This window comes from Eublepharis macularius, chromosome 4, assembly GCF_028583425.1.
Source record: "Eublepharis macularius isolate TG4126 chromosome 4, MPM_Emac_v1.0, whole genome shotgun sequence".
Taxonomy (NCBI): Eukaryota; Metazoa; Chordata; class Lepidosauria; order Squamata; family Eublepharidae; genus Eublepharis; species Eublepharis macularius.
In genome coordinates, this window is record NC_072793.1 from 36,666,947 (window position 1) to 36,694,632 (window position 27,686).

General features: G+C 43.0%; 1 protein-coding gene across 3 annotated transcripts in view; it reads right to left on the reverse strand.

The window, feature by feature from the left end:
- Window positions 1-27,686, reverse strand: part of SEPTIN9 (septin 9) — a 286,254-nt gene that overhangs the window by 126,329 nt on the left and 132,239 nt on the right. The window contains exon 1 of one of the 3 annotated variants that reach the window (XM_054975815.1): window positions 23,203-23,447. The exons of the other annotated variants lie outside the window; for them this stretch is intronic. Coding sequence (XP_054831790.1) covers window positions 23,203-23,257 — 55 coding nt within the window. The 5' untranslated portion in view covers window positions 23,258-23,447. Of the gene's footprint in view, window positions 1-23,202; window positions 23,448-27,686 lie in introns of those variants that run through there. 3 annotated transcript variants of the gene reach the window in all.

The following is a 27,686-nucleotide window of genomic DNA, read 5'->3' on the forward strand; positions in this document are numbered from 1 at the left end:
TTCAGAGAAAATAGCAATCACACATATTGGAGGATCACTTGTACCGAAGGGGTGATGGATAATTCAGGTCTCCCGCTCCTGCCTCTGCACCACTTCCATATTCAGCAGCTGTATGCATTCTGCCTCCTGAGCTGAAATCTTAGTGAAGTGTATAGAGATTGTTTAGAAGTGGGAGAAATAGGGTCATAGCCCCACTTAATCAGGATAGACTGGGGCAGAGATATTCTCTTTAGCCAACACATCCTAAGATTCACAGAACTGTTACGGTTCTGATCCTAAAGCTAGCATCATAAACACACATTTAGAATCAAGGAAAAACCAGGTAATATTCTTCCCAGTCATTTAGTGGGCAACAAGCCAATGAGGAAAGTCACAGCCATGACTGGCATCTAATCTACCTCTCTCACTGATAGGACCCTGCTGTTTCCTGAGGAGAAAGCACCAGTAAATTGAGGCATGAGTAAAATGATCAGGTAAAAAAATTATTCTTCCTCAACTTTTTATTGTTGTCGTCAAGAGCAGACACAAAGCAACTGCTAAACAATGTTACAATTGATGTGCTCGAGTGGTGCAATAAACAGATAAATTGGATATTATGAAAAAAACAGACTGCTTGGGTTTGGGGAGCTGGCCTCTGACAACCTCTGTGGCCTAATTCCTTAGCAGCACAGCCAAAACATTGCTGCACTGAAGAAGGTTAAAACAGTTGCTACAGGTGTGTTTAGCCTTCCCAGCCATCTATTGCATTTACACTTCTCTCTCCTTACCACTCATACATTACAGGACAAAAATAGCCACAATGGGGTTCTACGGGCCCCTTGGTTAATACGGGCTGTCTGTATCAATTCATTTGCTGTGAAGATCTTGAGAGGCAAAAAAATTACAGCTTGTTGAAGTAAACATCTCCTTCCACATCTGGTGATGAGCATGTGATTATTGCTGGTAATAACTAAATGATAGTACAAAAGTTTGACAGAAAGAGAAAAAGCCTCCCACTCAGAGCAATGGATATGGTATGAGCCTCCAAAAAAGAAATGCAAAATGGGAGAAGAAGGGCTAAAGAGTAGGCGTGGAGTAGTGGACGAATGTGAGCCCCAAAGTCAACAGTTCAAACCTCCACAGGCAATGTGAGGATAACAATTTCATGTAAACTTATGGGGTTACTGAACGGATTGAAGTATACAAACTGTGAATGACCTTTACAGTACCCCTATAAGATAGGCCAGTGTTATTTATTTATTTCCATTGAGCATATTTCTTTGCCTCCACTCCAGGAGGTTCACACAATATCAAAGCACCATATCAAAAAAAGAAAGCAACACCTAAAATAACCAACCAAAAATCATTAATAACCTAAACCCAGCAGCTGTAAAATAAAACAAGACCAGTGTATTTTTTTTTAGAATCGCAGTTCAGCAGCAGAGACTAACAAAACCAGGCAAATCCCAACAGATCCGAAACATAACTAAAATCAGTAACAATCCAGAATCATAGCTAGCCAAAACAGATGTTAAAATACACTATAGTTAATTTTTAAAAACCACTGGAAGTCATGACTGAAAAACAACAACCCTCAATTAAATTACTATGCAGCTCAACATGCTTTAACATGGTACCTAAAGACAAAAGAACAGGCTTCAAGAGGAAAAGCATTCCACAGATAGGGCATCACTACCAAAAAAGCCACGACTGTAGCGACTGCCTGTCTCACCATCATGCACAGGGGTACTCAGAACAGGGCTTGAGAAGAAAAGCTTAACTTTTCTCCAGAATGATATGGAAGAAGGCAGCCCTTCAAGTTCCCTGGTACTAAACCACTGAGGGCTTCAAGGGTAAGAACTCTGAAGAGTGCCCTGCAAAACCTGGAGTGATGCGTTCCTCTGTCCAACCCTTGACAGCATCCTTGTTGCAGCATTTTGCACTAGTTTTATTTTCCAAACGGTGCTCAAAGGCAACCTTATGGAAAGGGCATTACATCATTTTAACCTGAATATGATCAGAACATGGATTATCTCAATCAAATCTTGCTTCTCAAGGAACAGCCACATCAACCAAAACTGGTAAAGGGTGCTATGTACCACAGAGGAAATCTCAGCTTCTAACCCAACCACAGGCTTACATCAAAGCACCACCCCCAAGCTGCAAACCTGCTCTTTCAGGAGTTTGCATCCCCACCCAGAACTGGCTGACTCCTGATCCCCTCACCGATCTTATCACTGATCAAGAATACGTCACTTGTGTCTGCTCTGGAATTCAACTTACCAGCCCTCATCCACTCTATGACCTTCTCAAGTCACTTGATTCAGGACTTCCACAGATCCATTTAATTCACTCACTAAGAAGGAATAGAGTAGGGTAGCATCAGCATGCTGATGGGCCCTCTCTCCAGATCCACAGACTATCACTCCCAACATCTCCACGTAGATATCAAACAGCACAGGGAACAGAACAGAGGACCCAGTGCAATGTTTCCATGAACAGAATGTCCACTGAGCACGACTTTCTTGCCTTCCCCTTCCTGTTGCAGCCCCAAATCCCCTCAAAAATGTCAGAAACAAAATCTGTGTCTGCTGCAGTTCAAAATGCCTCCAGAATTATTGTTCCTGGGTGGCAGCAGCACTTTAGGAGGCATTTAGGGCTACAGCAGAAAAATAAAAAGCTGCACTTCTACCCACAGAAACATTTGGCAGGATCCAAACCAGAGCTCAGTGGGTCCCCAAAGCATAGCTGCCTTACTAGAAGGCGATCGTGGCAGAAAATATTGAAAGAAAATCACCTTGTTGCTCCAAGTGACTCTCTTTAATATCTAAAATCCCTGATGGAACTACTTTGGTTGGTCGAGAAGACAGGAATTTTGGAAGTTTGCTACAAACACTCTTGGATCTGCCAGCTTAGGTACACCATACAATCTTTACATAAAAGCTGGTCTCTGAACCATAACATGCTTCATTCCAAAGCTGACTCTCCCTAACATCAAATATTGTTGTACCAACATCAAAGCATAGGTTGTATTAGGGAGCTTGTACAAACTAAGTGGAATGAAATAGTAAATGGCATTCAAGATGAAAGGCAAGCACATCTTGACCACAGCCCATTCAAAAGCTTTTAAAAATCTTTTTATCATCTTAACTTTTAAGCACTAGATGCCTATATAAAAAGTAGATCTAAAATCTGGTCTTGGCTCCTGTTAATCAGAAGCTTTTTTATTACAAACAATTTAAAAGCCAAGAGGAAAGAGAAACCCACCCCAGTAGTGACAGGGTGGGTGAAAACCTCTGTTCCCTATGTAAAAACGCTAGCATGGACTATTTACAGCACTCTCAGCTTGCACAGCAAAAGTCATTCATTGTTAGATTTTATATGGAAACATGTATGAATTTTATCAGTGAAGGCTGCGGCCAATAAAGCAGAGTGGCTGAAGAAAAGGAAAGGAATATAGCATGCTCTGGAGCATGGGAAAGAAGAAAACATTGACAATATATATTCAGTAGCCTTGTGGCATGTTCTGTGAGGGAAGAGTACAGAAGGTCGTAAGTTCGATCCATGTTTCCGCTTCCTTTCTTCTTTCCATAACATCCCCTGTCCTCCACCAGCAAGGATGTGCAGTTCCTTCCTCTGGCTAATTAAGCTGACAGAAAATATACCAAACACTACACTGAAGATTAGCGCTTACCTAATATGACACAGATTTCAGTGCTCCAAACCCAGCCATACTACTAAGGAAAGTAAGCGATAGACTGAGATGCCAAGCTGCTTCCGAACTAGTAGATGGCTGAAGAGATTGGCACTGTTCTGTTAAGGGGGAGAAATGACTAAAAGGGAACGTGATAGAAATTTCTGCATGGGGCAGAGAAACTGGACAGAGAGAACTTTTCCCGCTCTCTCCTATAATATTAGAACTCAGGGGCACTCAATGAAATTGATGAGCAACAGATTCAGGATGACTCAAATCAAGGTTTTGATTACCACATACAAAGCCCTTCAGGGCCTTGGTCCCTCATATCAACAGAAAACGCAGGTGTACGGGCAGTTGTTGACTTTGCCCATTTGTAAGATGGTGCTGCAGAAGGCCCTGTTCAGACGAGTGAAGATGCCATGGCAGAGCAGAGAGAGACAGAGAGGCAGTCCGGCAGAGATGAGGGATCAAGGTCATGAAGGGCTTTGTACGAGATAGCCAATACTTTGAACTGAGCATGGTAAACTAAAGGGCAGCCAACAGAGTGCCTGCAGAATGGAAGTAATATGCACACTCTGCCTATCACTGAAGACCAGGGTTAGGAGGCAACATCAGGGGAAGGCCTTGGCCTTCTACCCTCTTTGTCAGCCCTCCAGGGCAACTAGTTGGCCGCTGTGAGAAACAGGTTGCTGGACTAGATGGACCACTCACCCAAGCCAGCAAGATATTTGTTATGTTCTTACATTAATGGCTTGGTTATTTGAAAATGCTCCAGTTGAGAGGAGTGGCTCTCCAGGGTGAGAAGCTATAGCAGCGTGTAAACAACCTGTTTTCTGTGTGAGGGATCCCAAGTGATATCTTTTACCACAGAAGCCGACGTAGAACTTCTACTCTAAACTTACTGGAATGAATATCAACATACATATTTCAGTTCTTATACCTCATTCCCAGCTCCTGTATGTATCAAATACGATACATACAAATCTCTTATCAATATACGCAGTGTAGTGTCCATCCTCTCCTCTCCTCTCCTCTCTCATTTCATCTTATACTTTATAATTGGCTCATTCTGGATCCTTATGAGCACAAAAGGAGGAAGGGGGATTAAAACCACTGTGTGATTCTGCCCCCCCCCCATTGTCATGTTTGCTGGCTATGGAAACAGATCTGACAAGCAGTTATCACCAATTTCCCAAGCCAGCTCCCGTTCCCTTCCTTTGCTATGCATTTTTCATTGTGTCATTTTTCAAGGGGAGAGGTGGAAATGGGACAATCTGTCTTCTACACCTTTTGCTTCAAATTCGAAGTGTGACTCATAATGTTGTGCAGGGAAGAAAAAATGGAGAAAAGAATATGGCCTTAGAAGTCTTGACGATAATCTGAAATCTGGAGCATAGCTCTGGACATTCATTTTTTTGTGAAAGAAATACAGCATGTCATAACAATGAAAAAACAATTTCTCATTCATATTATTCCAAACACTTAATGGGCAATAGCTTAAGTGTCTCCCAATGTACTTACTAGACACCAAGATGCGTAGCTACAAACAACTGGGACTAGTTAACTTTTCAGCCACTTTCCATTGAGTTGTTTCCTGATGACACAGAAGCATAGGTACTGGATGGGGCTGCGCATCCGGCAGCATCAGCCATCCACTGCATTATGTGAATACTTGGCAGCAGACCAAATTAGTATAGCAGCAACCATTTGTCAGAGATGACAGAGACTAAAGGCCATTTAACAGACAGCAACTCCTTACTTATAGTTTGGATGTAGAAAACTTGAATTCACCCACTCATGTGTTATGAATGTGCAGATGAGTATTTCAATTTGGGAGGCACCAACCAACGAGAAGGCTTCCACTGTACATATAATAGCCATGCATGTACTACTCACATAGGACAGTATATATGTGTGATTTTCTTGCAGATTTCCAATACAGAAGTGATATCCGCAAATCATGTTGCTCAAAACAACTTCAAAGGTGCTGCTTACACAAACCAACCCATCCATTAAGCAGAATGAGTGCTTATTCTAACATTATGTTTTCTCAATGCCAAACTTCTCAAGCATGCCACTTGGTATTAAAGGGAATATAATAGGTCTGGGCTTTCACAAATTAATTCCCATCTTCTAGAGCAGAGAGCAAGAAGATGTGATGATTGCCGCGGCAAGACTTTTGTACGCGCAGAAATGGAAGACACAAGAAATACCAACTGTAGAAGACTGGATTTATAAATTGCTGTACATGGCGGAAATGGACAAATTGACAAGGAAACTTAAAGATCTTGACCTAGGACAATATATTGTTGACTGGGGGAAACTGAAACAATTTTTGGAAAAAAAAATGGGATGTAAAAGGAGAACTGTGGCAGTTTGAAAAATTTTAAAAGAATAACGTTGTAATGGGAAGAGAGAAGGGATCTTACCATTTAGGGGGAATGTAACTATAATCTAAGCAAATATAATATTTAAGGGAATTTTACATTGAACATATGGGACAACAAAAATGGTTAAACAGATATATTAATGAGGTATACAGTGTGTAGTATATAGTATAAAACAATAAGGAAGCGAATCAGACATTATATTACAAAATGTTATGTGGTTGGGCTATATTGGGTTGTGTGCTGTGCTACATTGGTGGCATAGCATACAATCTAAGTCTTGTGATATATACTATATTGATAGTATATTTGATGGAATATATATTTAAAAGAAGAGAAATAGAAAATGTCTAAAGTAAGAGATACTGAGAACCTGGTTATACCATACTGTTGTGTTATATGGATATGATATATATTATATTGATAGTATGCTTGACAGAGTTTATGCAAAAAAATAAGAATGTGCTTAGAATAAGAGATACTATGATCTAGAGGCGGTTGGAAAATATAAATGAATTAGATTTAAGCAATAAGAAGGGTTAAGGGTTGGAAAGCTGTTGGAAGTCAATAGGGAGGGGGGAGGAAAAGGGTGGGGGATAGAGCAGGGGGAATAATGAGATTGGATGTGTTAAATTTGGGGAAAAAATTCTTTTCTTTTGTTTATTCTCTCACCAATAAAATTTTATTTAAAAAAAAAAAGATGTGATGATTCCAGATGACCAAATCTATCCCATATCTAATTATTCTGAAATGGTCCCAACATGGACCTTAAACCAGGATTCTCTAAGGCCTTTCTAGACTGATGAAAGGAATATCCATTTGGGTCTCGCATTTAACAAAATTTGTATCAGTACTTCTTAATGCAACATGCGGTGGTGGTAGAGAGAGCCATCAAGTCATAACTGAGACTAACAGATGTGGTTTGCCATTGCCACCTCTATAACCCTGGTCTTTGTTGGAGGTTTCCCATCCAATTACAAAGGCCAACTCGGCTTAGCTTCCAAGATCTGATGAGATTCGGCTTGCCTGGACTATCCAGGTCAGGGCAATGCAACATATATAATTTGTTTGTTTGTCTGTTTGTTTATGTCATTTATAGTCCGCCTTGCTCACTGGGACTCAAGGCGGATTTCATAGTGTCAGATTAGTGCAATCAGTATCAAGGACATTTCCATACAGTATCAAGGACCTTTCCATAAACAATGCCATAGGGTAAATAAATAAAAGTTTATAAAGACATAACATTAGCAAGGATCCAATACAGAGCTGAAGAAATGCTGAAACAGAACACAGTCAATTCTATGACTGACGGTAGACAACATGAAACAAAGGTAGTATATAGGAGTACATATTTAAAGCAAAGATAATATGTAAGTGCTGAAGTCGATGGTCCCTAAGCATCTGAGACCCCCCTCCTTACAATGCAGCCCTCCTGTCTGAGTAAAAAAACTTTTTGAATAATTTGGTTTTGCATCGTTTGTAATGCAGAAAAACACTCATTTTGAATGCATGAAACAGTGCACAATAATTACTAATATGGGCATTAATTGAAGATACATTGTTCCAACAAAGAAACATGGTCCTCAAGTGAGGTACTGCCAATTAGTATAATCATTTTTGCCATAAAAAACACAGCACCCCGGGCGGATCTTCTAGCCTCCCACGTATCAAACAGTGGACATTATATTTGTAAGGGTTCTAATGATGGTAATACTGTATTTATACACAGGGCTTTTTTTCAGCTGGAACGCGGTGGAACAGAGTTCCGGAACCTCTTGAAAATGGACACATGACTGGTGGTCCTGCCCCCTGATCTCCAGACAGAGGGGAATTTAGATTGTTCACCACGCCATGGCACGGAGGGCAATCTAAACTCCCTTCTGTCAGGAGATCAGGGGGCAGGGCCACCAGCCATGTGACCATTTTCACCGAGGGTGATTTAAACTTTTAAAACTTCCCCCTTGTTCCAGCTGCCCCAAAGTGATATTATTGGTCCTGGGAGCGTGCACGCACTTTGCATGTGCACATGTGGTACCAGGGGCACCACCTCCCACCAAGAGTTCTCCCCTGTGCTGGCAACCCACTGAGTTCCACCACCTCTTTTCCCAGAAAAAAGCCCTGTTTATACACATACTTTCAAAATCCTCCCTTAAATCCCTATTGGTTATCCCTACTGATTAGAAACAACGCTGAAATCATTCCATCTAGCATATGAAGACTGTTCAAATATATTCTAATTTAGAATACTCTCCATATACAGAAGAGAAGAAGAGCACACTATTTGGGAAAGCTTGCCAATATACAACACAGGCCTCAAGATCATATACTTAAATCACAGCCCCATCAGAAAGAATCTGGCACAGCACCCACAAGATGAAGCACACAAAGTAATATATTCATCAAAGTGAGATGTTTTGAAAAGACTGCAGTTGCACTCCCTCCTGTTCCCAACATGGCAGTTTGCACCACAGTGAATTCAAGTCCTTCTGCCTACTCAAACACAGCAATATTGTCATAGCATTTCAGCTTGCTAATATTAGCACATGGATGTTGCTTTGAGTCAACAGCTGTTTCCCTCGAGCAGCAGGCAAAAGGAAAGCATATGACAAGCAGTGATGATCCGTGCTTGGTCATGGGTCCTCCGTGCACAAGATTCCAATTTGTTTTTCTGAGTTGGCACACATTTTAAGGAAAGGCATGGGAAGCAGGGCATTTGTTCCTGGATGCAGTCTACTTTGGTTCCAATTTGTAGAGGCCAGGCATCTTTCCTATATACTCATTCCAACGGGCACAGATTCCCAAACCCATATTTAAGCTGGAATGGATTAAAAGTGCCTTGAAGACTGGAATCAATAAGGATGCGAATTTTAAAAATAATAATTTTGGTTTCAAAATTTTCATTCATTTCATTTTCATTCACTCTTGCAGTTATTACTTTTCATCTCCCGTTGATTTCAATGAGAAACACATTTCTGGCTACAACTTTATTTTCTACCCTATCTGAACAAAATTCTCAAGGACAACAAAGCTGTGAAAATAGCCAACTTGGAGCTCAAGAAATAGGCTCAAGGAAGCACATGGGAACTAGCATGGAGTTGTGGTCACAGTGTCAGACTAGGGTCAGGGAGATCCACAGTCAAAACTTTGCCATCAAAGCTTATTAGGTGAATTTGGGCCAGTCATGTACTCTCAGCTTAACCTACTTCACAGGGTTGTTGTTGTGGAGATAAAAACAGAAAAAGGGAGAAGGATGTTGTAAGCACTTTTGGCTATCCATTGGGAAGAAAAACAAATGCAAAGTTTTATATGTTAAATCAACCAGGGCAGTTCTCAATCTGGTCAGTGCTTTGCTAAGAGATGACACTGATTATTTCTCAAGAGCAAGATAAAAGTGTAATGGCTAAGACAGAGCTGGCTGAAATTGAATTCATCTAAGATGAAAGTTATGTGGTTGGGGAGGACCAGGCCTCTGGAGGGGGTGCACCGACCAGCTCTTGATGAGGACTCAAGTTAGATGACACAAAGTCAATACAATCAATAAGATGGGACATCCAATAAACAGTGCAACAGGATATGTATTGTAGAAATATGGAATCAACTAGAAATCTGAAAACAGAACTGAAATTAAAAATAAGTATTAAAATGTCATGTTAAACGATGAAGAAAAGTTCATAGTACATAGGCTGGCCTTGTATCCATCTAGTGAGCTTCCCTACCTATTGGGGGGGGGGCTGTCATAATGCGACCAGAATGGGTGTTTCCTCCTTCCCTCCCCTTCCTTTAAGAGCTCTCCCATCTATGCACTATTGGCAGGGGTGCTTGGTATGTACCACTATCTTGAGAATCGTATTTTATCGCATTTTTACTGTATTTTATGATTGCAATGGTGATCCAGTCTTATTAGGTTTTAAATGTATTTATACCCTGTTGTGACTCGCCCTGAGCCTGCTCCCAAGGAGGGAGGACTAGAAGTCCAATAAATGAAATGAAATGAATAGTAGGGTCCTATTTACAACAATAGGCAGCATGAGCTATGCACAGTAGTATAGACCACAGTCCCTAAACCATTACCCAAGAAGCTTTCTAAAGCATTGCTTATGATACAACCCTATTACCTTTGTAGAAGAATTCAGTTTTGTATGGTTTTCAGAAAGCTATGAGAGCAGGAGCCTTTCTTACCTGATAAGGCAGGCAGTTCCATAAGGTGGTGGCCATAACAGAGAAACATTTACAGGCATCTGTTAATTTTGCCTATTTGCAGGTGAGCAACACTGACATCGCAGAGCACAGGGAGAGAGGTATAAAGGGCCACGACTATGAAGAGCTTTGTATGTGAAAACCAATACCTTAAATTGAGCTGGTATCTGATGGGCAACCAATGGAGCGACAGCAGAATGGGAGTGATATGCGTGCTCCATCTAGCTCTCAGTTAACCTCTCTAGCTGTCCATTTCACATGTATTAGTCATAGCTTTTACAGTAAAATGGAGAACCCAGCCCATAAAAGATGATATAGGACCAAAACGTCCCTATACCCCATTCCTAAATATACCCAGAACCTAGAGCTAGGAGGCCAGATAACTGTCCAATCCAACTTGCCTCCTCCCATTATATTCTGTTGGGTTCTTTAGCACTGCGTCATCAAAATGCTGCCATTGTGGTGAATGATATGCTCAATTAGCAGTTATGCAATAGAGTATATTTGCTACCAGAATCCAGGATACTTTGTGTTGCAATTACAGGTGGACATGAACTGAAATATGAACCAAAGTTTGTCACGAACTGGGCCATTTTTTGGTTCGCAAACCAGTGGTTCATTGGAGGGCATTTCTGATGAACCGCAACGATTTTTAGGCCGGTTTGTTTGGTTCGTTTTTTGGTTCCTCGCTGCAGACAGCCTGGCTCTGATCAATCAGTTTCCTAGGCAACGGGGGGGGGGGGGGAGATGGGCTTTCTACAGACTTTCTGCTGCCCAGAAGTGACGTATTCACAAACCAAATGAACTAGACAATTTTATGCCAGTTTGTGGTTCGTGAAACGCAATGAACCACAAACCGCAACTAACAGCCATTTTCCTAGTTTGTACCCATCTCTAGTTACAATCCAACTTCTTAACCAAAGGCAATGAAAAAGCCACATAGGCATCCTTTAGCCAGAGATAGTTTAACTATACCTTTAAAAAAACTGGAGCAAGGGAATGACTTGTATTCTCTACAATTCTTTTTTTTTTTAATGGTATTAACTGGTACAGGGTCCCAATACAGTTTTACTATAAAATCAGTCAATTAAGAATGCTTTAAGAACTGCGGTCCAGGAGAGGAGAAGCTGACATTCATTGCTGAGGTTGCTCAGCAATTGCATATGGTATAAATGGGCTCAAAGTCTCACTCCAGACTCTCAAAAAATGGGAGCCATAGTAGATTCACACATTATGGATTGCACAAGTTGGCTCTTCAATTCATGTGCCTGATTCAGATGGGGCCCTAGCATGTATGGAGAAAGGAGTTCAACCTTCTCTCCCCCATGCCATTTTCCTGACCTGAAATGATCTGCAGCTGTCTACTTTACCCCCTGAGAAACCCCATGTGTACCCTGGGATACATGAGGGTTTCCCCAGTGAGCCAAAGAGTACCTCCCCCACGACTGTTTCAGGTTAGGAAAAAGGTCCGTGGGAGGAAGTCCTGCTGCCATGCGCAGCATAGACCTGACCTGGATTGGGGACCGCACGTTTGGAAAAATGAGAGTACATATATCTACCTGTTATAGGTAATGGAGACCTCAGATCCAAACTAAATAATCTGTAACTTGTAAATTGGCCATAATTATATGAAGGTATAGCTATGAACTTTTGTTCCCCATCTCCCCTCACTCCTCAGGGCCCCAAAGAGGACGGGAAGCAGTTTGGGCTCACAACGATCTCAATTTTTTGTCTTTAGTTTTTATCATAATTATTTATATTATTAAATATACGTAAATTACTTATTAAATATAAGTAATAAGAACAGTGCCTGTTCTTCAACTGAAGTATCAATAGGCTCTACATTGTCTACTTTTTAACCTCAAAACATCCAGGACAAACACAGGTAATAATTCTATTCTGTTTGAAACTTCTCTGTTTTATGCTGAACATCTGTTGTTATTCTGCCTTCTCATCTAAAAGCTACTCCATCCTGATAACGATTTTCATGGTTACTATTTCAAAGTCACACACACACAGGGCTTTTTTTCAGGGGGAACGCGGGGGAACGGAGTTCCGGAACCTCTTGAAAATGGTCACATGGCTGGTGGCCCCGCCCCCTGATCTCCAGACAGAGGGGAGTTTAGATTGCCCTACATGCCGCTCAGTGGTGTGGAGGGCAATCTAAACTCGCCTCTGTCTGGAGATCAGGAGGTGGGGCCACCAGCCACGTGACCATTTTCTCTGAGGGCAACCCACTCAGTTCCACCACCTCTTTTCCCAGAAAAAAAGCCCTGCACACACACACATACTTATTTAGTCTAATTAGCTTCAGTCTACCATCCATCTTACTGAAAACTATCTATTATATACATGGACTAGTGGTATGGTGTGTAGGATGTGTGCATTTGTTTGTGTACATAAGTAAGTCCTGGATCATCCCCTGAGGGATTGTCTCCGACACACTATATCCCCCAAAAAAGTCAGTGATCCCACCACTAGGTACAGAACTCCTGTATGGGCTCTTACTACAGATACAGAAAATGAAGACTGAGAGCAGGATGGCTGAGGGTCTTACAGAATGGCTGAGGGTATTACATAGGGAATGGAATACACAAGCAAGTGAAGGAAGAGAGGCAGGAAGGATTTAAAGCAGAGATCTTCTGATCTTATCTATACAGAAAATAAAAGGTAAATAAGATTTTTTCTTATTTTGTAGATCTCTTTCAGTACAAGCCCCTTCCAAGTAGAGGTTAACAATGCAAGCATTATGGAATTTAGGCAAAATGTTCTCTGTGTGTAGTAGGCAAATATCGTGTTCAGATTCATTCCCAGTTCAGCTTGACAGCATTACCCCAATGTAATCTGAGGTCCCGGCATTCTCAGCTTCAGCACTTTGAAGACTTAAGTAGACAGGAATATCAAGAATTCTATGCAGCTTTCAGTAGCACTGAATATTAATACGATGATGCCCGGGCCTTGGCATCAGATATCTAGCAGGGCAATTTTAATAGCAGTGTATTGTCACATCCTCCAGGTGAGCTATAATCTGAAACCTCTTGGCCTAAAAGATGTGCTACATCTAGGGTTGCCAGCTAAAGCACATCAGGGCAACAATCTAGGATTTGCCCAAAACTCTATGGTTTAGAGCCCTCTCCCATTTCCCCTCATTCCTACTGGCCTGTGAAGTGCCAGTAGGGAATGGGGGGGGGGCAGTTACTCGGACGTCTTCTGCTGTAACACAGGAGACCTGTCCTCCCTAGCTACACCACCAGTTTCTGAACACCATGCATGCAGCAATGTAAGAGTCGCTGTGTGTACCATGCCAATGTTACACTGAGGAGTATCCTGAGAGAGGAAGAGAAACAGTGATTAGGTAATAACCATTTGATGACAGACGTTAACAGAGCCATAGTGTGGCCTCATTTGGAATACTGTGTACAGTTCTGGTTGCCATATCTCAAAAAGGATATTGCAGAGCTGGAAGAAGGCAACCAAGATGATCAATGGGGAGCATCTTCCTATGAAAAAAGGCTAAAAAGTCTGGGACTTCTTAGTTTAGAAAAAAAAGACTTCTCTAGGGAGGGACATGATAGAGGTTTATAAAATTATGCATGGGAAGAGATTTTTTTCCTCCCTCTCCCATACTAGAACTTGGGGGCACCCCAAGAAGTTGATGGGCAATAGATACAGGGCAGACAAAAGGAAATATTTATTTACTCTATGAGTAATTAAATTGTGGAATTCATTGCCAGTAGAGGTACTGACGGCCACAAACATAGATGGCTTTCATAGAAGATAGATCCATCAATGGCTAGTAATGGTAGTGAGAAATGGGAACCTCTATATTCAGTGGCAGAAACATCTGAAACCCAGGGATCTGACGGCAACATCGGGGAGGGCATTGGCCTCGATGCCCTGTCATTGGCCCTCCATAACAACTAATTGGGCAACTGTTCGAATCCAGCAGGGCTCCTCTTATGTTCTTATGTAACAGGCACTAGTAGCAGCTAGCACTAGATTACTTACAACATTTAATATTTTTCAGAGATTTGGGGTCTCTTTGTATGAGATCTCAGTAGGTGTGATGTTTCATGGGCAAGCACTGTCAAAAAGTCACGGTTGCCACAAGATGAAAAGATTAGGAAGCCTGATTCCATCCATGCTTTCTTGGAAGCAAGTTTTACTGATCAACAATTGTTATTCCTTAGTAGTAACGCGACTCCTTTTCACACCTTAAACCCCTACCTGGCAAACAGGTGATCTAACAGTATGCATCATGTGACTTAGTAACGAAGAATCAGTTCATCAGGCACAGAAAAATCAAAAGAAGGATCTATTGTTGTGCTAAATGAAAAGTGCTGCCAATTTTTCAAAAATAAAAGGACGCTTTGGAAATGGAATATCTGAGTCAAGGCATATCCGTTATGCTCCGTGGGGCTATGATGTCCTAAATAAAAGGCAAACATTTGCTAAAGAACATCTGGTTCATACTGTGGTTGTTGGAGTTTCTGCTCATCACGAATGCTGCAAAAGATCTCCATTTTTGTTTGAATCCCACTACTGCCAAGAGCTCAGTAGGTGGCCTTGGGTAAGCCACTCCTCTCAGCCCCAGCTCCCTAGCTGTATTGTGGGGATAATCATAACTTGTTCACTGCTCTTGGTGGGGCACTAGTCTGTCTAGAAGAGCAGTATATAAGCACAGTTACTATTATTTTTAACGTTGCAGGCACTGAATTTCACATTCCCCTGGAATACAACTAGATGCGGAACAGGAGTCTGCTATGACGCCGCGTTGGCTTTGTAATCTGCATCTTTGATTTATTTGATGCTACTCCTGGGCAATCTGAGATCCTGGCAAGAGGAAGCCTGAAGAGCAGCGGCACACGGAGAAGCTCAGCTAATGAAGAAAGGAACTCATCTGAAAGTGTGCCAAGATCTTTGAATTGGGGGGTGTTGGTGGTGATTTTCATTATCATGCAATGATTGTTGGCAAGGCAGGGCCCAAACAATTAAAGAACTCCAATGGAGAGCAAGCTGGGGCTGTGGTATCATACTTTGCTTATTAAAGACAAGATTTTGCCAGTTAAGGTGATATATTATCTGAATGGTGATGAACAATGTGAACAGGATAACGCGACTTTATCAGATGTCAAAATAAATTTGGTTTGCTTAAGCTGCTGTTTCATTAACACACAATGCTTTGGCCTCCACGCACAAACAAATAATCCCAATTTGTAAATAAACCCGTTTATCACCTAACTCTTCCCTCTCTTTCTTTTTGTAGAAAGAATATCTTCCCTCCATTGCTGTCTTTGTAGCCAAGAGGTTTCAAAATGTGGTGCTGCTACTCAGATTTATGAATTCAGCCATCAAAATGTCTGAATGTAGCCCAAGTACCTTTTCCCACTGAAGAAGCCAGTCTACAGTATCCTAATAGTAACAATCTTCAACCACACTTGATGTTCTCCCTCTTTGGAAAAACCTCTTGCCCAAATGAAAATGTGCATTTCTGAACAAATTTCCCTGAACATTCATAGCAAGGTTTTTGATGCAATAAATGTTAGTTGGAGAATTATTTCAGAGACAAATACAGTTCAAGTGAGCACAGTAATACCAGGATCTGGATATATTTCTTGTCTTTAGGGGACTGATCCTCAGGACTACATTTATCCAATCATGATGGGAAAAGAAAGGAGAAAGAGAAATTGCTGTTGTCTATGAGCATCTATCAGTCAGTACTTTATCAAATGATTCAACATCTCCATATATACACACCCTATTCTTATGTGCTGATGTACAAGCCTGAACTTCAAAACAATCATCTGTTTCAAGGATGACTGCATATGTGTTGTTTCCAGTCCAAAGCCCTATGTAAACAAAGCATATACTTTGGAGAGGATGCAAAGCATATCCAAGAACCACAACAGAAACGACTTTAGTTTTTAGTCCAATCCCATGTATCTATCTGTTAAGTGAGGCTAGGATTATGTCTTTGAAAGCACAATCCGAGACAGATTTATAGCCATATAAGTCCACTGAAGCTAAGGAAAAACAAGCTGAAAATGAACCCATGAAAGATGCTGGTATGGAAGGATGATTGTATAGAGTTGCCACTAATAAAAATTGATGGTATGATGCCCTGTTTGGTGAAAAACCTGGAAGTAACATTAAGCCCAGTGCTGCTCTTAGAACAGCAAGTCAGGGAAGTGGCAAGAAGAGCTTTCTATTATATACACTGAGTGTGCCAACTGGCCCCCTATCTTGATCACGTTGATCTTGTCATGCTGATCCATGCCACTGTAACTTTGAGGCTGCCTAGATTACTGTAATGTATTATACATAGGGCTGCCTTTGAAAACTGTTTGAAAACTTCAAGTGGTATAGAATGTTTCCAAACAGTTTTAAAGATTATTAACCTGTTTATGCCACTATGATATTATACCTTTGCTACAGCAGTTTCCCCGGTTAGCTATTTCACAATTCAAAGTACTTCTTGTTACTTTTAAATCCCTTTACAGCTTGGGTCCTACGTATCTAGTGGATAGCCTTTCCCCATATCTTCCAGTGCACCAACTAAGGTCACAGGTGCCTCACTTTTAGTAGTTCCCTCTGTTTGGGAGGTCCACTCATCTACTGCCCATACATGCTTGTTTTCAGGTGTGGCACACACACTTTGGAACAGTCCACCAGATATGGTACAGAAAGCTCCCATACTCTCTTCCACAAAAGGCACAAAGTAGAATTATTTTGTTGTACGTCTAAAAGAGTCCTGACCTGGATAGCCCAGGTAAGCCTGATCTCGTCAAATCTCAGAAGCTAAGCAGGGTCGGCCTTGGTTAGTAACTGGATGGGAGACCTCCAGCAAAGATGAGGGCTGCAGAGCCAGACAATGGCAAACCACCTCTGATAGTCTCTTGCCATAAAACACACACACCCCCAAGGGTCGCCATAAGTCAGCTATGACTTGAGGGCAAATCTGCATACAAGTTAGTTGACTTCACAGCAGCTTAGCCTACAACAAAGCCTACAAAGCCTACAAATAGACATTTCTACCATTACATAGACAACATACTGAGCAAATAGGTGTTTTTGTTGTGACAGGCGACACAGCATTTCTTGGCCATTTGGAGGCAGTCCATGTCTCTCTGTACATACGGGTTATTTTCCCAATTAGCAAGTTGCTTAGCTTTGTCTAAGGTGGGAACACCTTCAGATTCCTCTTCTCATCTTGTCTCCATTTAGAGTTTCAGTAATTCCTCAGCATACCTGCAAAGAGACACTCTTATCTTCCATGCCAGTTCATTTGATGAAGATGAACAGGTCCTATCTTATAGCATTTTTCAGCACCCTAACCTTCCATATTATTATGGCTCAATTTTTAATCACCATGACTGGTCTTCAATATTATCACTGGAAGCAGTAACACAATGAAAGCAGTAACTTTCATTTAAACAGTAACACAACAAAAGCACAACAGGCATGCCTGGTGACACTGTTCAGACATTCAAAGTGTATATACTAGACATGCACAAAAGTGAGAGGGATTAGACGTCCACTAGCCCCCATCCATGAGAACATCTGAACATGTGCAGGGAACCCTACGTACACATACTCTCTAAATGTGATGGAACCCTGATTCTTGCTGCTCATTTGTATGTGCAGCCTCTCTCTCTCTCTCTCTCTCTCTCTCTCTGTGTGTGTACATGCACGCAGATGTCTAGGATTGGGACAGTGAGCACAACAGTCTACCCTCTAGACGCACAGAGTTGTATGTGCTCTAAACAACCAAACTTAGCTTGAAAAAGCTACTCATCTGTACATTCCACACCACATTTCCCATAATCTCAACAGCATGAACGCCTGCTGGACCAAGCAAGCACTTTGCTCATTTAGTACATTATCTGGAACATGAGATGTATCTAATAGTGCCACCTACGGTACCAACTCTCTTCCTTTCTGGGTTAACGTCTAAGTCATGTTCTTTCTCTAATATAAGTATCCAGATAGTAATACATTGTTACAATTGAAGTTAAAGCATCAAATGACACCTAGATCGTAGCGCTTTGTCTGATTACACCCCAATGGTATGTGGCATCAAAGAACAAAAGAGGAAATGGAAGCAACTGAATATTGTTGCTTATGTTTCATGGCTGCATTCAGAGCATTCGAGTTAAGGTGTAAATCCATTTAGGAAAAGCCCAAGAGTAATCTAAAATAGATGTGGGCAACAAGCGCCATTAAAAGTGAGGGTGGGCTGACTTTAGTCTTACATCATCCAACAGTTTCTGGTGCATGTGTGTTTTTACTTGTGTTATCCCCAATGTGTTTTAAATTTGCAGAGCACAAGTGCGCATTATAGTTTCAGATGTGTAGTCATGTTGGTCTGCAACAGAATAGCAAGATTTGAGTTCAAGAGCACCTTCAAGATCAATGAAATTTTCCAGGGTATAAGCTTTTGAGAGTCAAGCTCCCTTCATCAGATACAAGTAGGAATGGAGCTCCCTGAGCCCTTATATCACAATCAGAAGGTGAAAGAGATGTTGCTAAGAAAGGAATCAGGATGTATAGGTACAGTGCAAAATGCAAAGCTTCATTAGAGCAGGGGAGGAAATACAGAAAATTAGCATCGATAGTGAAATAGTATGCGCAGCATGGATCTCTCAAATCTGAGGCATAACTGATCTGTCAAGTGATTCTGAATACATCTTTTTGCTGAAGGACATTAGATGCTTTGCTAGCTCAGATCTTGGGCTTCAACTATTCTAGGCCTGGGACCGACTGGGATGCAAGCATATGCTAGGAAGCCATGGCATCAGAGTCATATGACAGGAGGAAGGGAAGCTTACTGGTTTCAAGGCCAGGACTGCGGGCAGTAGCCAAGAGAGATGGACAGGAAACACAAGCTGAACACCAGGAAAGTACTATAGCGAAGAACAAATGAAAGGTCAGAGCCATGAAGAAATCCTTTCCCCCACTCTCAATTACCTCATCTTGTCATCCTGCTGTGTTTCTCAATATGTGAGCCACAAGAGGCAGGAGTGTGCCTTAGCTCTCTGCATATGCACACTAGGAGAGGCATTGGTGTTCCATCTTAGGGCGTCAAGCCCTGAAACGAAAGCCTAAGTTCCAGCCCCAACGTGGCACTGAGATGTTTGAAATTGCCGTGGTAGGTGTGAAAGGATCAAGGGCAAGGAGACATTATATATTATGAAACAGTCCTGATTTGTGGTCTATTTGTATGAGCAGCATAATATGACAGACGAATACTCACATAGAATGCAGTGAAAACTTTTTTTTGAAGCACACTGCAGGTATCCTTCATTGTGAAAGTCTCCACTGAACAGACCGTGACATATAATGGCGCTCACATGAAGAAGACAGTCTCCACACTGTTATCTGGGCAAATCAGGACTGGTCCAGTAACGGGAATTACCTCACAGCCTATGATGCTTAAAAAAGAACTGCCTACTACATTTTATCTCACCCTCTCTCCAAAAAGTTCAAGGTGGTTAGGCTGAGAGAGGAACTGGCCCAAGATCACCCAATGAGCATCATGGCGGAGAAGATCTGAACCCAGACCTTGCCAGTGTCATACTCACTGCATCATAGGATGCTCCCATTTGCTTGTTTTTTTTAAAATAAAGATAACACCTACATTAATATAACACTACTCATGGTTTGCCATCCATCATATTAAACTGATGTACAAATTAGGTTAAATATACAAATGACTGGGGAAGGCAATGCCAAACCACCCCATACAAGTGTGCCAAGAAAACGTGATGCAATGTCCCCCTATGGGTCAGTAATGACTCAGTGCTTGCACCGGAGACTACCTTTACCCATACAAATATGATATACTAGTTTAATTAACCCTAATTTTCAGGATTCACTGCAGGGTTTTGCTTCAGAATATATTCAATGTGGATGCTCAATGCTGAATCGAGCTGCGCACACCGAACTTAAGAAACTAAAAACATGGTACAGCTCTGATTTTATCTGTAAAGGACTCCTCACATGGAAAAACTGAAAACAATATGCACTGGGCTGACAAGGGGATGTGAGGTGGCTGTCAGCCAGGCTTATGCACCTCAGATTTTCCAGTTTCCATTGCTCCCCTTTTATGCAACTTGGTAAAAAAAGTTGAAGATCGCCTGAACTCCCACGACAAAAGCCAAATCCTACTCACATGTACCCTTTTAACTTATGAGTAATACAGCCACCACTTGTGGCCAATAGTTGTGAATCAATAGACATGATGCTGTTTCCATGCTTCAATCATCTCTCATCACTCTTTGTGCAAACGAAATAAAACGGCATTTCCATCCCTTGAGAACAGAGCATACTATATTTCCCAGCACAAAGGGTGAGTGGGCTTTGTGGTCGCGGGCTGGGACAAGGATCCAATAGATCTCTAGTTTTGTTCCAGTTGGAGTAATCATGCCATATTTGTGGGGAATGAGTGCATTTTCCTGGCAGGGGTAGATGAGTGTCCCAAGAAACTCAAAACTGTCTCGATCCTTCCCTCTGCTCTGAATTAACGTTATCCTACTGTTCCAGGTGATGTTGGTAGGCCTTGCTGCTGCTCGACAAGGAAACAAATGGATCTTCACATAGGTTCCTTGAAGTCAAAGCTGTGTACCCTCTGTGTTAGAACAAAACCAAAATTCTTTTTGCCAAGAGGAGCAAACTTCTGCAACTTGCACTGAACTTGCACTGATTATGCAATTCAGGGCATCTAGCGACCAACTCTGGGAGTCAGAGGTAAACACAACGGAGGTGGCAAAAAGGAAAAGCTAGGATCCAAAGGAACCTCAGTTTCGGACAGCAGCATATTGGGCAGGGCTTTTTTTCAGCAGGAACACAGTGGAACGGAGTTCTGGAACCTCTTGAAAATGGTCACATGGCTGGTGGCCCCGCCCCCTGATCTCCAGACAGAGGGGAGTTTAGATTGCCCTCCACGCCGCTCAGCAATCTCAACCACTCAGCAACCATTTTCTCCGAGGGCAACCCCACTGAGTTCCACCACCTCTTTTCCCAGAAAAAAAGCCCTGATATTGGGTAATATAGAAGTCACGTGTAACACTGGTTATCAGAGAGAAGAGAAGGCTGTAGATTACTGGTCTGAAGGAGGGAGGTCCAGAATCAGGTTCCTTCTCACTCAATTTCAATTTGCCTTACTAGAGCAGGAGGGCCTCAGTAAGTCTCATCTGCAAAACAGGCAAGTTTACATATATTTGTTTTGCCTGTTGATTTTGCTTCTGCTAGTTATGGATGAGGCACAATGTACACCCAACGCACAGGTATGGAGGTATTTGCACCAATCTCACTCTGGCAGCCAGTGCCGCCGAAGGGAATATGGCTGGTGACAACAGAGGTCATGCAATCTGGCAATCAACTTTTCAGCATCTGATGAAAGAGACTCCTCTTTCTTGCTTTCTCTCCTTCCAGGTTAATGCTACAGCATTAAACCAAAAGCATACTGCGGTGCAAGATGTCCCTTAGCTCCCTGTGGACAGTAAACCAAGTAGGATGTTTCTGCAATAAAACTGCTAACATTTAAAGCAGCTTTAATATTTCTTTTCCCCATTCTTCTGCAGAGGAAATGGAGGTTCAGTTACACCCACACCAACCAGGCCCCACCCCGTCACAGCAAAAGAAAATACAACTGAACACTGGAATTAAGGACGGAATACAGCCAGCATTTAGACCTGACAACACAACTATCTCCAAAATTATCCACAGGAGTTCCCTCTTTTGCCTTCTTAATTTGTGGGCCTTGCTGATCATCCCCATCTCAAAAAAAAAAAAATCAAAGACACCGCACAAACAGTCTGTGGAAAGAAACACACCCTGCATCTTTTGCTGACTTGCACGCCAATTTTTCAGTTTGGGTGGGCATCAAAATATTGTCAAAGAAAACAAATGGGAAGGAGAGAGGAGACCTTCCCACCTCCCTTGTCTCAGCCACAACAAACTCCACAAGGCTGGAGCAGCTACTGCTCTCTCTCTCCCCCTCCCTCCAGTATACTGTGGAAAAATCGGAGACTGCCTCTGTCTGTCTCTCTCTCTCTTACCCACACCCACAGATAGAAAAGATACATTCGGAGGCACATCACTGAAAACACCTTGGAAATTCAGGACCTTCTCTTGCATGCTAACCCCACTCTCGCACACACGCCTCCACTTGTTCAGCAAAACCTAAAAACAACAGGGTTTCCTGAGAAAGATACTTTCAAATATGACCAGATCTATATTTGGATAGGTATGCGTGCATACAGAGATGAGTGAATATGGGGAGGGATAAAAATGTGATGATAAGGACTGACAGACATACAAACAGGCAGACAGGGACTTTATTGACACACACTTCATCTCATCTGCGAGAAAATAGAGTCCTGACCTACTTCACAAGGATGTCGTACAGATGCGTTTTTTAAACAAACAGATATTGTAATGTACATAACAAGCCCGTAGCTTCCTTCAGGCAAAGGAACTCAGAAAGTGGAAGAGGAGAAACAAATGGCAGGCCCACCCCGTGTGAACGGCATCCTCCTCAGCTCCCCCGGCCAACCCAGCGGGAGAAACAAGCCAGCCCTTCTCAGGGGCTCTCTAGCCTGAAGACGCATTCAAAAGTAGCGCACACACACCCCAGCCGAGTCCTCACCTGGCCCAACCAAAGCCAGGCCACTCACCAGCCTCAGCGGCGTCCTCTCCCAGTCCCAAGGCAGAAGCGCCCTACCCTGCCGGGGGTCCGCTCGGCCAGCCAGTCCCGCCGACACACAAACACCGCCAGCCTCCGGGGGTTTCCTGTGGCTACGGGGAGGGGGGGGTCCTTGCATCTGGGCAGGGGGTGGCAACGCGCGCGGGGGCGAGCGGAAAACGGGTGCGGAGGAGGGGGAGTCGGCGACGGAGCGGCGAAAGGGCGCCCCTTCCCTCCTCCTGCCCGCTTTCACCTACCCTCGAAGTCGGAGATGATCCCTTCCAGGTGCGCGTTGACCGCCGGGTCGGACATCGCGGCGCTCAGCTCCTCTCCGCGCTTGGAAAGCGGCCCCGCGAAGTTCCCCGCAAGGTCCCGAGCGCGGCGCGGCGCGGCACGGCTCTTCTGCGCGCCTTCGGACGGCCCCCTAGCAACCGGGGAGGGGAGGGCGAGGGCTGGCCGCCGAGCAGCTCACAGGCAGCAGGAGCCCCCTTCCCACCCCCTGGGCCCGTCCCGCTAGCAGGCGCGAATGAATGGAGGCAAGCGAGCCGCGGCCCTCCCCGCCCCTCGCAGCTCGGCAGCCCCGCGTGCGCCCGGCCTGCCTTCCGCGCACTGGCTGCCACGCACGCCCGTCAAGTCGAGCCCGGCTCCGGCAGGACGACGCCGGCGACGCGGGCCTGGCTGCGGCGGCCCGCCGGTCCCCCCTCGCAGCGCTTGGCCTGCCGTCCCGGGGGGAGTTCAGCCCCGCAGACTGCAGCGCTGGCTCCCGGCTCGGCGACACCAGCAGCCCGGGGGAGGAGCCCTGCCTCCCAAGATGCTCCAGGCGCCTCAAGGTGGCAAAAGTGGCCTCCGGAGCCTGCCTGCGGCGAGACGACTCGCCTCAGCCTCTTTGCAGCGGTAATAACGGCAAGGGGTATGGCAAGGACAAGAAATGGTAGAAGTGCTTCTGAGCACATACAGAGTACCTGAAAATCAGTACACACGACCAGCAAAGGGGGGGGGGCGGGGTAAAAACTGAGGCTTGTGGATGTTAGGCATGATGAAACGGTGGTATATAAATCTATTAAATAAAAATGAAGAATCCTGGCAGGCAGTGCTAATTTCATCCATCTTTGCCATACCCCAATCACATAACTTATAATTATTTCTATTTTACTGAAGGGCTGTGGGAGAAGTGGAGTCTACAGATGAACGTGGTTTGTGGACCTAGGGCCAAGTCCAAATTCTGACAGACAAGGCAGTACCATTTTATTTGTCACATGACCACATCCCCCTCTTTTGCCAAGAAACTCAACATCTGTGGAGCCTTATAATATTATTGCTACAAGAACCCTGTGAAGAAGGTTAGGCTGAGAGACTTGCCTCAGGGCAAATTGAAAAGCAAAAAGGGGCATAACCAGGATACAAAAGTACCTTAAAAACTGAAGGAACGTGAAAGGCGGGCGGAGTTAAGAGCGATTAAAGTTAGCCTGCAGGACGAATAGAGAAGGTTCTGCATAAAGGACTACATTAGAGCCAGGACTGGATGAGAAACTAGAATTGGATGAGAAAACCAAGATACAAGACACAACTAATCTGGTCCCGCCATCCTCTCTTTATCTCCATGCAATGGCCTGATTTCATAGGAGGCCAGCTGCATCCTACTATAAATACTGCTTCATTCACACCTTTCCCTACCTTGCTATGTTTCATTTCCCCCTGGCTCAGAATATCACCCTTCCCCTCAGTCATGCTCCATGTTTAAGTGCCAAATGATGATGATGATGAAGATGATGATGTGCCATTTCTGAAAAAAAGATTCTTTATTCATCCTTTGCATTTATATATTAACACAAATGAGGAGGAATTAATAACTCACGAATAGCTTTATGGATTGCTACAAATCCCACATACGAGCAAGCTCTTTAAACCTATAACGATCAGTGGCACTATCTGTTGGCATACTGATAAGCATTCATAATCATTCATGCTTTGCTCACATTTTCAACATACTGAGAACATCTGTGAATAATTTATAAATGACCTATAAAGTCTAATGTAAAAGTGGGCCCGATTTCTCTGTAGTGACACAATCTTTCCACCAGTGGTGAAACTTTCCATGTTTAACAGCCTGTGTTTTTATTAATAGCATGACACAGAAGATTTGGGGTGGTGGTGAGATTTCGGTTTAAACTGCTCTATCAGAATAGTACCCTCAGCAGGGTTCTATTTAAGGGGAAAAATTGCATATGCATGCTTTATAAAATCAAAAAGAACAATAGGGGAGCTCTGCCTGCCTTGAATGTTTCAAGCTGCTTTTGGCCTTAAACTTGGAACAGTTAAACCCCAGCTTATCAGAGACCCTTTTGCAATCCAAGTCTCTGCAGCAAAAAAAAAAAAAATCTATGAACTACATGGACATAATTTATGTCAACAGTATGTGTCCTGGATGGGCCTAGTTACATATTTCAGATAAAACAAGCTCTAGGTCAGGGGTCCCCAATGCAGTGTCTGTGGCGTCCACCAACACCTTTCCTGGTGCCCATCAAGTGTTTTTAGAATGTGCACTGGGCCCAGTGAGGCTTTTGCCTAGCAGAGCTTCTGATTGGCCTCGGAAGATCTGATTGGCTACACAGATTAAAAGGCCTCCTGTTAAGCAGAGCTTCTGCCTGAAATGTTGAAGAGTTACTATTAGAGTTGTGCCTAACTTCACTCCTTGACATGTTGTGGTTGACTTTGCCTCATGTGGCAGCCATTTTATTGGTGCACCGACCACCAAAAGTGCCCACAGGTTTTCAAAGGTTGGGGATCCCTGGCTGACCCTGAATGCAGCAGCTCTCCAGGTTCTCAGGTAGAGGTCTTCCTCATGACCTAGTCATGATGGAGATGCTGTCTCACTGGGCCACAGTCCCTCCCCTACACATGAAATACACATGGATCACCTATCACATTTATTGTGGTTGTTGTGGATTTTCCGGGCTGTATAACCGTGGTCTTGGCATTGTAGTTCCTGGTGTTTCGCCAGCAGCTGTGACTGGCATCTTCTGAGGTGTAGCACCGAAAGACAGAGATATCTCAGTGTGTTTTGACACTGAGAGATCTCTGTCTTTCAGTGCTACATCTCTGAAGATGCCAGCCACAGCTGCTGGCACAATGTCAGGAACTACAATGCCAAGACCACGGCGATACAGCCCGGAAAATCCACAACAACCATCGTTCTCCGGCCGTGAAAGCCTTTGATAATATATCACATTTATTCTTCATCCCCAAATGTAATAGAGCCTAAGTATGTTGAACTGTGTTTGCCTACATTCAATTCTTATTCCTGATACTGCTTTCTCCCCTCTTCTTATTGTCTTATTCTTTGCCCCATTCATAAACTTAGAATGTAAGCTCCTTGAGGGCAAGAATTTGAATTTTACACATACTGCTCCATGTACAATATTAATAATATTCAGTCCATATCAGGCACATCATGTAGTTATATAATTATTAAAACTGTAAAAATCTCACATCAGTGTGGAAATGAGAGACTGAGTTGAGCTTTCTGAAGAAAGTGTTGGATTGGATATGAGGGTCATAAAGAAATACAGCAACCCCACTTCTTATACTGAGCCAGGATGACTCATGTCCAGCAATCCTATTAGAGCAACTCACATTATCAAGATTACTGACTGAAAGTAGAAATGGCCACAATGCATCTCAGAGGGAAAAATGGTACAATAGATAATTGCTCATGTACAGGCTGCCACTCTTAAATGTATCCAGCATTATTAAAGCTAATACTCCTTATCACGATACAGAATGAGTTTAGTTCTCTTTTTCTCCCTCTTTCAAAATTTGTGTCCTCTAATTTTGGGCAGCCTTTTCAGCTACAGGCTAAAGAAAGGGTCAAGAGAAGCTGCCTCATACTTAAGACTAACTCTTATGATTTTGGTAGCTGTTGAAATTTAATCTGCTTATGAGCATGAATAAACATAAATCACTACTGAAATATCTTATCAGGTGAGTTTAATGTGCAGATGTACAGTGTCGTCCTAAGTAGAGTTACACCTGTCTAAGCCAATTGACTTCAATGGACTTAGAAGGCTGCAAAACAGTTTAGGATGGGACTGGTTACTTGGTACCATTGGATTCCATCTTACACAGTTTGTGAGCTTCTTTTTAGCTGGCAGTATAGGGAAGAGCTGGATTAGATGAATTTTTAGGACGATCCAGCACAAGCAGTTCTTATGTTCTTAAGATTTACTCTAGGAGTTCAAGGTCAGATTGGGTAGAAGACAGAAGCCCCAGAATCTCCAAAAAGTAAATTTCAGCATGTGGCGCTTATTCAGATTGGAGCAGCACAGAAATGACAGAAGGACTTTACTCCTTCCACTCTCCACAGGTGAGGATTAAATGTCCTCTCTCTTTCCAGCAGACTACCAAATAATCCAATTCATGCCTGATATTTACTTTTTAAAATGCTGAGATGATCAGATCACAGCTCTCCCCATCCGTTTTGATCCTCAGTGAATATCCAGAATTGCTATCATGCTTAAAGAAACATCAGGAGAAAACAAAGGCATGTTTGACGCGTTGGCAGTTATATAACAACTTCTGTTTATGGCCTGACCTATTATTAGCTGTGAAACAAACTTTTTCCCTAGATGTGGGAACAGGTATAGAATCTGGTTGCACATCTTATTGATATTCATAGTGGAGTGTTAAACAAATAGATGTTGTATTTAAGGTTTCTGGTTTTTAAAAAACATACCACAGCACA